Source organism: Podarcis muralis, chromosome 5 (genome assembly GCF_964188315.1).
Source record: "Podarcis muralis chromosome 5, rPodMur119.hap1.1, whole genome shotgun sequence".
Lineage (NCBI taxonomy): Eukaryota > Metazoa > Chordata > Lepidosauria > Squamata > Lacertidae > Podarcis > Podarcis muralis.
In genome coordinates, this window is record NC_135659.1 from 62685649 (window position 1) to 62697053 (window position 11405).

General features: G+C 41.7%; 1 protein-coding gene across 1 annotated transcript; it reads right to left on the reverse strand.

The window, feature by feature from the left end:
• Window positions 1-353: 353 nt before the first annotated feature.
• On the reverse strand, window positions 354-10692 carry LOC114599922 (Fc alpha and mu receptor). Its single transcript, XM_077928127.1, has 6 exons — window positions 10575-10692; window positions 7823-8164; window positions 6025-6354; window positions 2744-2855; window positions 511-629; window positions 354-388 (listed from the first exon to the last, which is right to left on the reverse strand). Exons 1-6 carry the CDS (start codon window positions 10612-10614, stop codon window positions 354-356), a joined length of 978 nt encoding a protein of 325 aa, XP_077784253.1. The 5' UTR covers window positions 10615-10692.
• Window positions 10693-11405: the final 713 nt, after the last annotated feature.

Below are 11405 nucleotides of genomic sequence, written 5' to 3' on the forward strand. Positions count from 1 at the left end.
TATAAGGCCCATGTTGCTACTGTAGCTCTTTCACCTCATTTTTCTAAGGTTAAAGTCTTATGCTGCCAGGCCTTCAAGAAACATGTTCTTGCCCTTCTGCTGTTTCCTTATATACCTTTTGGGAATTATGTTTTTAGCACTTAGGTTGCAATCTTATACCTGCTTACCTGGGATTAAACCTCATTGAGCTCAGTAGGGCTTACTTCTAAGGAAAGAATAGGCTCGTACAGTACTGTTGGTATTGCACAACTACAATGGAAATGCATTTTATGATTTATAGCCAGTGTCCTTGTGAAAGTTGTGATTCAAGTGCATTGATATAATGGATACAAAGACAAATGCTCCAGCTTAAATCAGACACACTTTGGTCCAGCAAGATCTAGCCAACCTGCATCCATTGGGAATGAAAACAGAACATGATGCCAGCAAGGGCTGTTTTGTGCCATATTTTGCTGCCCCAACAAGAACCAAATGCACAAAAGCACCAAGAGAATAGACGGCTTTGCTTACCACCCTTCTTTCGCTTCCTTATCTTAAGAAATACAATGATAACAGCTGCAGCCAGAACAAGAAATCCAAGCAAAATTGGTATGACAATTGGAAGTAGATTTAGTTCAGTTTCAGACAACCTAAAAATAGACATAGTACAAAAAAGAGTTGTTGCTTTTTTTGCTTTTTTGCTTTTTTGCTTTTTTGTGTTTTTGCTTTTTGCTTTTTGCTTTTTTGCTTGTCATCATGTGTAAACTTTTACTTCCCCAGTGGCTGGTGGATGTCTGTTACACATCTGTCTCTTTTGGTGCCAGTGCAGGGATCAGGAGCAGCTCATACAAGTTAGCAGCCCAAACATTAGACCAATAAGTTGCCATCATGAGTCAGAGGGAAGGCAGGAGCCAAAATCTCAAGTAACAGACCAAGAGGATGTCAACAGGGAAACAGGAATGGCTCAGGAAGGAATTGTGAGTAAGAAGTAGAGGGCCTTAATAGCAATGGCATTCATCTTTTGTACAGGATGGGGTGGATATTTATTTCACTTTTTCTCCTTATGGTCCAAGCAAAATTATTTTATTGTAAGCATCACAATGAAAAAGATATCAATATTGTTTATAAAAAGTGCAGAGTTGATTGGGGTGAAACCTTGGTGCTGGGAGTGCCAGTTTCTTCATCACTCCAATGGTTCTGCTGCCTGCCTGGAAGGTAAGTCAGGCAGACTGTAAAGGACAGGGTGGGGCAACACTATGATGAAAATGGAAACCCCCAACCAGCCAGATGATAAATTGGTAAATGGTAGCACATCAGTAGCAGGTCCCAAGGTAAGGGGAAATGGGAAGAAAAAGCAGGAGATAGTAAGGACAAGTAGCAGAGGAGGAGAAGTTGAGCAGCCCAGGATAAAAGGGAGACAAGAAGATGGGGGAGATTGAATAAGTAGGGAAGAGAGGAAGTAAAGGCAGATCAGAAGGGGTAGAAGCTGGCAAGCAATGCCTCAAAGGAGCATCACCCAGTGGGCTCAAAAGGAGTTCGGGAGTTCACCTTGGTGAGAGAAAGGTGGGGGGGGGGTGTCCACAGACACGGCCCCTACACTACAGATGCCTTAAGCATTACTGGCTAGTTAAAATACTTGGTTAAAAGCATTCTGAGGGCATCTCATGATAACAAGAGTCCCAAATATAGCATGAGTGTGGGGCTCACCAGGTTATTTCTGGAGATAAGCAGTGGTTTTTTACTTAAAAAAAATATTTTAGGGGTACTCTCATTTTCCTACTCATATTGAAATACTGCCCCTTAATGAGGCCAAATTTAGATTCACAAAAATGTTTAGGGGTATGCGTACCCCTATGTACCCCCAGGAAAAAAGCACTGGAGATAAGAGATAGTCTGGTGTTCTAAAGATCCTTGTTACCTTTAGGACTTGGGGCAAAAGAGTTCAAAATTACCCTTGTGTTGTGGGGGGAATTGGCATGTTTTGCCCTTTACAATAGAGCCACAGTCATCCTTAGCTAACCCTTCAGAGACTTCAATCTAGCAGAGGGTGGGGCAAAAAGTGGGTACAACCACCAGTCTCTCTCTCTCTCTCCCTCCCTCTCTCTCTCTCTCTCTCTCTCTCTCTCTCTCTCACACACACACACACACACACAGAGAGAGAGAGAGAGAGAGAGAGAGAGAGAGAGAGAGAGAGAGAGAGAGAAACGCACAGGACACACAAACATTTATTACTCCCTCCCCACCCTTTTGATGATTGCTCCGATTTCTACCCAGTCTACAAAATTGCACCCTCACCACCCACAAGTTCATCAATTGTGTCTAATTTCTCTATGGACCTTGCATTTTTGTTTTTGTTTTTTGTTTGAAATAACGTTTGCAGCAGTGTAATAAGCCTTAATACCAGTGAAAGGAGTGCCATCTACTGGCTCATCCTTATTTCTTGCAATGCATAATTCTTTTTCAACGTTTCCTTTCTAAGCATTCGACTGGCTATTTTGGGAAACTGCAGTTCATATATTAAGTGTGCAGAACACTAGCAGCTCTCCCCCATTTACACATGCTAGTATTTTAACTGGAAGATTCAGCACATTAGTTTCTCATTCTTTCCTTGGCATCAGCTGCTAAACTACCCTCTGGAAGTGTTGGCGCCTATTTTTCAGACTGGTTGGATGACATTTTTTTAAAACTTAAATTTAGAGAAATGGTTGGATGCCATTGAGAATGAGAATGTGCTTAAACTAGACAAGGCATCTTCTAACTTTACCTTTGCTTGTAAACTTCATTTGTAGCTGTCACATAACTTTGGGGGGATGTCCAGATTGTTTGTGGCTCATATGTGGTTGCCGTATCATTTACGATATTGAAGAAAACCAATTCTGTTAGGAGGAAAAAGATTCTGTAATTGAGGATCATTGAAAATCAAGATGCTCTTGAATGTTCCTACACCAGGGGTGGCCAACTTGTAGCCCCACAGATGTTGCTGAACCACAACTCCCATCCACTGGCCCTGATCATTGATCATGTTGAGTGGGGATTATGGGAACTGTATTTCAGTACTATTAACTGGAATTCAGAGGGAGTTGTCAGAAGAACGATGGCCAAGGCTTTGCTGGATGAAGCCGAAAGAGGCTGCAGCATGGCAATGTAGGAACTGGGTCCTTCTCACCTTTACCTTTTGACTCCAGGAGGCAGTCGAGTAAGTGGAGGCTCTGCAGCCAGTACCATGGAAGATGCTGCACAGTTGGTACATGGCTAGTTGGCCCTTCTGATGCCAGCAGCATCCGTTCCAGAGATGCTATCAACTCAGCAACTGTACAGTTGTATGGGGCAGCACTGTCCTATTCCACCTAGCATTGACCAGAAAGAGGGATATCCACCACCTTTCTGCAAGAGCTGCCAGTGGTTTCACTTCATCAGGGCCAGCTTTATTAGGCAGAGTGAGACAGCTGCCTCAGGCAGCAGGTGCTAGGGGGCAGCAGAAACCCACTGGCTGTTTCTCCTGAACCCTATTGGCTGTACCCTTCTGGTTGTGTGTATCCTATCCTGCACCCCCATGATCACCCTAATCCTCTCAGAAGCACTGAGTGATGTTCTGCTGTTGACAGAATTGAAATAACATCCAACTGCAGGCCAAGTTGCCTTCTGTGCATCAAAAGGTGAAGGAACCATCTTGTCTTTTGTCCCATGTGGCAAAATGTATTGGGCCAGACCTGCACATAGCAAGCTATCTCACCACCTGAAATCCACTTAGAATTGAGCTTTATGCTATTGTGGGACCCCAGATTGGATGTCTGCATGTGATTCACTGTGCAGGCATAAAGGGCAATGCTACAAAAAGTACCCCTAGAGTGAAGTAATAGGCCTTATTAAGATAGTAATATATGTTTGAGCTATACCACTTCAGACTACAGGGAATGTGGGGAATCTCACCTGATCACACATTGTGTATCTATCTGCCTATCTATCTATAATCTCCTTTCCCATTTTGCCACCCCACCCCGCTGCTGCCCTGCCACCAAAGGCGCCTGCAACCACCAAAGCCTCTCTTACCTGGGTTGCGTGGCAGCGCCTGTGAAGTGGCGGTGGCAGCGGGTTCCAGAAAGATCTCATGAGGTGGCAGGGTGGCCGTGGGGGTGCTGCCACTTAGAGTTCCACCACCCAAGACAGTTTCCTCAGTATGCCACATGGGTGGGACATCCCTGCCTTCCACATTAAAAAGGGAGGTCATGGAGAAAGTTATAGCCTTCCTTCCATCCTAAAATCTAGTCGCCCATGCACAGGGAATCATTTGTACTCTACATTCATTTTTAAAATGCACCACCTCCCCACTGTCCCCCACCCAACACACACACATACCCTACCTAAGAGCCAACTCTTTGCCTGGCACCTTCATTATACACCTTTAGGCGCCAGGCAAAATGTTCCTTTTTAACCAGGCCTTTGGCTGATTCGATTGACATCCTATGCCTTTTTAAAATGTGGGGGTTTGGGGGGAGGGGAGTTATTGGGCCATTGTTTTTATTTCAATTATGTATTTTGTGGTTTTATATTTTGATTTTATTCTGTGAACCACCCTGAGACCTCTAGATATAGGGCGGTATATAAATTCAATAAATAATAATAATAATAACAACAACTCCTAGGGGCCAAGTTCCCTTTGCCCCTCCTCCCCAATAAAATATTCACCATTCAAAGTTGAGCAGCCCAGTTTAAAAGGGGATAAAATGGTGTGCAAACACTGCATCTTGTGATCTATTACTTACTTACTTGCCCTCCCCTCCCCCCATATTTTATTCAAGTGCACCTCTGCACACCTGCCAGGAACCACGTGCTATCATACATGCCTCATGTTCCCCTAGAACCCTGATTGCGAAAGCAGAGCACAGGTATCATGGCAACAGCTCACCAGAGGGATTTGGAACAACTTCTCTTAGAAACGGCCCTGCCTGTTCTAACAAATTTAGCCACACACAGAAAGGCAAGGGATTTTAATCAGCAGCAGACTCTTTCAACTGAGAGCCCCCCATGGTGGGTTTACATTAAAATAGTATATGCTCAGGCAAGGTCTGTGACTCCTCAACTTCCTCAGAGTATATTGGTAATGTTCAGGGCAGGAACATTACCAACAATTAGACACATGGAAGTAGTTTCAAGCCTATAGGATTGTTGTTGTTGTTTAGTTATGTCCGACTCTTCGTGACCCCATGGACCAGAGCACGCCAGGCACTCCTGTCTTCCACTGCCTCCCGCAATGGAAGATTAGAGCAGTCTTAAACAGTAGGTCTTGGACCACTTTTAGTGCTGCAACCTGCTCAGTGCTTCCTTGCTTGCCTGCCCCACCCCCTAGCTTTTCGGTTGCTCAGATGCTGTGGGACATCTTACCATGAGAGAAGGTTGTGAAAAAGAATTTAGCAATTTCCAAAAATTTATTGGGTACCAGCAGAAAGGGACCCATATAGGGTCATGTAGAAAACATCAATTGAAGCTAGACTTTACTTAATACGCTGTGATTAATATGTGATTCCCTATACAGTGGAAGTGTCTAGACTTGACGAGTTTATCAGATGAGCTGCTAAGATAAGGAAAAGCTAAATGTTTTGGCAAGGAATGTTCTTTTGCATTTTACAACCCCTTTAGGCAGGTGGTTTCCAGAAGCACTGTAACTTTGTAATTGCTTTTAGAAAGAATAATACTTGAGCAAACATTTTTGCAAAACTGTGTGTCTAGTACTGCCAGCACACTCTTTCGTGGGCAGCTTGGTTTTATAGAAGACTTTTAGTGTCACTAATTGGACCAGAAAAGTAACAGCAGAAACAAGCCCTCAGCCAGCCTGGCTTAGAAGTGGAGGTGGAAGGAAAGCAAATTTGAAAAATGAACTTCCTACTGCTTTGGGTTGGGGCTAGCAAGGAGAGGAGCAAGGCATTCTGCATCCCCTAAAACCAATCCCATGCCCAAGGATCATTGAAGCTCTGAAGAGGATTATCTCCCATATTTGCAGAGGCCATTATGACATTTGTCATTTTGTCATTTTACTTCTCTGCTTACCTTCTGTGACCTCCAGTTGTATGATGCTTGAGCTTGCATTGTCATCAGACATTCCTGTTCCACATTTATACATTCCTGAATCTTCTTTTCTCAGTTTGTTTATGAAGACTTTGAAAGTTTCTGAGCTATTTCCAGCAGTAAAAATAATTCTTCCTTCTTGCTGTTTTCCCTTATTCATGCTAGTATCTGCTATGAGAGAACAGCCAGATCTCCTCATCTTACAAAAAGATCTCCTCATGCTTGACTTGGCAGTTTCCACTGGGCATTGGATCATCACTGACCCTCTCACTTTACCCCAAAGTATTTCAGGTGATTTTGGCATATTTGGACCTGTTTGGAGAAAATAAATCAAAGCATTTATTACTATCTCTCCCCCCCCCCCCAGTCTTAAACAATTTTTCAAAGAATCATTACTACCTACTACAGCCAATATAAAAAGGTATTTTACTAGAGAAAGGGAAGAAGTCAAGGGCACCTCTACAAATATCAATGATATTGGCACATCATTGGTACCATCAGCAGGAGAGGCCCAGTTGGTGGTGTTTCTGTTGGGTGCTGTACAGTTCACACTGACCCATGATAGGGTCTCCTCAGAGGCTGAGTCCTATTTGCTGAATGCCCTTCCTGGTCAAGCATATCTGTCTCTCTCATTATTAACATTGAGGAGGAATTTTAAAATGTTGCAGTTCACCTTGGCATTTGGTGACTGAAAGACGCTGTTCCTTAAGATCATTAGCTGTGAAGATATGTGCCTATTTTAAAATGTTTAATTTTTTTAATGTAATTGTATTGTTTTGCTAGTTTGTTGTTTGCCACCCTGGACTCCTTTGTAAGAAAGGACAGGACAGGAATTAAATTATTAATTATAAAACAACAATCAAGCAGGCACAAAATGTAAACAGACTTTTTCATTTAAAACACTTAAGCATCCCAAATACATGCAAAAGCTGGGCTTGTCCTCATCCACCTATCAATTTATTGAAAGCCTTGTTTGCCTCTACATTTTTCAGGTGGGTTATTAGCCCTTTGAACAACTGTAAATGGAAAACTGTATCTATATAGCTAATGGCTCCACATTAGAGTAAAGATATGAGAGAGCTTAAAGAGCCATGATTATTGAAGGTTAATAGAGAAAGGTGAGGCAAAAGCAGAACTGGAAAGTGATTGATCTCAATCCCAGATTTCTGCCAAGAAGTCTTTTGAACTAACTTCTTAGCATAGAATTTTACCCAAATATATATTTGTTTTGCTTTTTCTAAACCAGGATATCCCTAATAGCACTTTCGGTTTTGGTTTGTTTAGAGAATAGGCGGCAAAGCAACTGCCTTCCAGTTTTGGAAATGCCTGTTGTAGATACACAAAATACCCATTTAAAAGAAAAACAAAGAAGCAATACTCAGATCCTTCTCCTCCCCCTACCCCAAAAAACCCCATGCACAGAACCAATACACACAGACTAAAACACAGACCAACAGACACAAAACACACACCCTACACACCCAAAAAAAGAAAAAGCAGGCAAAATTATCCCATCACTGGCCCAATGGTTGCCAGTGGCTTGAATTAATTAATTTTAGAATGAATGATTTTAGAATGTTGTTTATGCTGTACTTTTGTACTGTTTTATTGTTGTTAGCCACCCTGAGCCCGGCTTCGGCTGGGGAGGGCGGGATATAAATAAAATTTATTATTAGTTTTATTAGTATTATTATTATCAAGACCCCAGAAACAAAACTAATTGTTAAAATAGCCCTTCAGTTTTTGAAAAAAGTTGTTTGGATTCCAACGGCTTGCTTACCTTCCCAAATGGTTAGATTCACTCCAGCATAAAAACCATAAGCATTTTTGTTGCCAATGCCACATCTGTAATTACTGGAGTCTGTCTTCACCAGCTGTGCCATTGTCACTTGCAAAATCCCGCTTTGAGGGCTATCATGCATTGACACTCTTCCTTCATAGTCTTTGTGAATGAAATCGTTAGTTGAAATGATAGTCTGGCAAGAGTGGCGGTTGGTTGACTCCTTGCACCAGTATTTTCTGCCATGTCTATTGGCTGATGTGGTTTCATAGTAGCACTTGATTGTCACTGATCTTCCAGCACGGCTTATCAGCAGCCTTGGAGCATATAATGTTCCTGAAACTGTTTTAAATAAGGGTACAAAAGCTATCAACACATTATTCAAGCAATAAGACAATTTATATAGGGTCATGGTGAAATTCAAGCCCCTTTTGAACCAGGCTGGGAGTGATTTGAATGGATTGGGAAGAGATGTCGCTCCATGTGAGAGGCAGTTCCCATTGATCCTGCTGACCCTATTAAGGATCGATGGGAATTGTATCTCACATGTATCATTGCAAGCAGTATGCTGCTGCAGTCCTGAGGGTCAAATTTGCCACTGCTACCAGGTATATTTTGTAGAATGGGTGGGACACAATGGGGAAGAGCTCAGGACTGAAATGAATGGTATGATTGCTTATTAAACTGCAATTTAATTCACACTTCATTCACTATTTGAACAAGGAATTAGTATCCCAACAAAGCTTTGGTAATGTTTATATTTTGCTAATTGGTTAATCATTTGAAGCATTGACGGTTCCCAGTAAGGAACATACTCTTACACAATCCTTTAACAGTGATAACTCCAAGGGTATAGCATGTACCCAAGTTCCAGTTGGGTTACTGGAGATGTTTTATGACACATGGTTTATTTACATATATATACAGGTTGCGCATGGGTGGAGATTCACAGCTTTCACACACTAACTAGATACTAGTTCTGTATTTGGTTTTGAGGAAACCCAGGTACCGCACAGCTCCTAAGACACCCTCCAACTCCAACCTTTTCCTCAGTCTTAGTACAACCCCAACTGCAGGTTCAGCCCACACTGACACAGTTGGACGACATCATCCCCAGAGAAGGGGTGGGGGAGAAAGCTAAGCCCTGTTTACCAAATGGCCCCTAACCCTTGCAGTGCACAACAGAGGACACCAATAAGGATGAGATTCAGGTGGATAACTGTTGGTAGTATATTAGGGAACCTCCCAGTCAGAGGATACAGCCCTGCAACCATGCTTGGACTCACGTTTGGAGGTTTCCCCAGCATGTAGGAGTCAAATACTGTAAAATCAGGTCAAAGTCCATCAAAAACTTAGCCAGTTCCTCAAGGAAAGTAGAGCCAACCACCCTACAAACTTTTCCATTCTACATAAAGCTTCAGCAAGGTTTTGTAGCATCAGTTCATTTGGCGCTATCCAAGGTCCTGTTTTTCTCTGCTTTGTATAGAATAACCTTAATCTGATTTGCCAGCTGCGATTTGACTTTCTCTACCTTGGCTAGCCTTGATTTGACTGTACTGGACACTACCTGTGTTCTGTTATCTTCTAGTGGCTATGGAACAAAATATTATTTTTTTAGAAGGGTCTCAAACTATGAGTTCCTATCTGAAGAAGTGTGCATGCACATGAAAGCTTATACCAAGAGCAAACTTAGTTGTCTCTAAGGTGCTACTGGACAATATATATATATATATTCCTATGTTGACAAATTGCCTATACTTAGCCAACTACTGAACAAAGCTAGACCTGTTTGGCAGCCTTGAGGACTGAAGCAGTCCTTCTACTGACCAGAACTGAACTGTATTACTGTAGTCAATGAACCAGAGATGACCTTGAGGCTTTCTAGCTCAAATCCTAATCCCATTCCAATATATTTTGAAAGATTCTGCTTTGTCTGGATCTTCTCTAATGTAAAAATAGTTTCCTAGAAAAAGTCTAACAGATTTATCTGTGAAAGTCAAAGTAAAGCTCAAATATTTCATAGTATACCTGAAGGAGCATCTCCACTCCTATTTCTCAGCCAGGACACTGTGGTCCTCCTCCGAGCGTCTTCTGCTAGTACCCTCACTACAAGAAGCAAAGTTACAGGGAACCAAGCAGAGGGCCTTCTCGGTAGTGGCACCCTCCCTACGGAATGCCCTCCCTTCAGATGTCAAGGAAATAAACAACTATCTGACTTTTAGAAGACATCTGAAGATGTCCCTATTTAGGGAAGTTTTTAAGGATTAATGTTTTTATTATGTTTTTAGATAAGTTGTAAGACGCCCAGAGTGGCTGGGGAAACCTCCTATGTAAATCAGGGGCACCTGCAGCAAATTTATTTAATCCTTGCCTCAGACTATGGAAAAGAGACTTAAATATTAACTGTAATATTATTAAGTTTACAGAAAGTTTCCAAGTTACCAATAGAGTAACTCTGTTTGTTGTGATTTTTGTTGTTGTGTTTGCATTTTTTGATTTTATAAATTTAAAGCCAAAGTATATCTTAAGCATATATGAAACTGGCTGCAAAGAGAGTGAAAGAGGGGAGAAATGACAATTTACTAGCCATATTGGACCAAAGAAAGATTTGTTCTTGAGGGAGCAAGCAGAAAAGACAGAAGTGCCAAAGATGGACCAGAAGGAGGATAGTTGTTATGAACCCCAATTCTTTCACAACCCTGACACAAACTTATCAAACTTATTGAAGATGACACAACTTTTGCCTACTCACCGTGTATGAGAACGAGGAAAAAAATAAACGTATTCATCATTGTGCTTGATTTCAGATTTATTCAAAATCAGACATCTAAACTGGATTCAAGGAACAGGACAGGCTCTGAATACCCCTACAAAACCTGGCAGAAATATGAAGGGTTTTTTTAAAAAATCATTACATTTATTAAAGATAATGAAGTGTAAAAGAGAAATACACACACACACACACACACACACACATACATACATACATACAATTCTATAGTCCAATTAGGCCGATCATCTGTGAAATATATCTAGCATTCATAATTGCTGTTACAGGTGAGAAAAATGAAATGTTTTCTGCAGAATAAAGCAGCCTCCCTAAAGCGTTTTCTCCCCCAAAGCCTGCTGACAACTCCCTTTCCCTTTCTCTATTTTGCTTCTTTCTAGAATTTCTGGGTAAATTTGTCAGCAGCAGTGACTCTGATTAAAGATAATGTTCATGTGTGTGGCTGCAAGCTCTGGGCAGTTGGAGAACTTCCTCATGCATGTTAAAATCCCCTTTTTAGTTTGTTTGTGTGTTTCATTTTAAGAAGTTGCCCCTTCAAGTGTCTTCACTTGAAGACAGTAGAATTTGTACATTTCACACGCACACACATCCATGCCCATGATGAAGAAGATAGATGAGGTTGTCAGCTTACTTGCTTCTGCAAAGGACTTAGGGGATAAAATGGAACCAAAAAGGAAATAAGCAGTTAGTTCTAACAGTGCATTGTGTCCCCCAAGCTAGGGTCAGAGAATTTAACCAGATCAGCACTGTGTTACCCCAAAATTCAATGGTTAAGTATGACTTCAAAACCAAATG

What these genes read in the sequence shown, in the direction of transcription:
- LOC114599922 (XM_077928127.1), bottom strand. Translation starts at nt 10,614, where the DNA reads ATGATGAATACGTTTATTTTTTTCCTCGTTCTCATACACG. An exon ending in GAATCTAACCATTTGGGAAG is followed by an intron (nt 6,355 to 7,822) that starts GTAAGCAAGCCG and finishes TTCTCCAAACAG; the next exon opens with GTCCAAATATGCCAAAATCA. An exon ending in ACAACTGGAGGTCACAGAAG is followed by an intron (nt 2,856 to 6,024) that starts GTAAGCAGAGAA and finishes TCCTCCTAACAG; the next exon opens with AATTGGTTTTCTTCAATATC.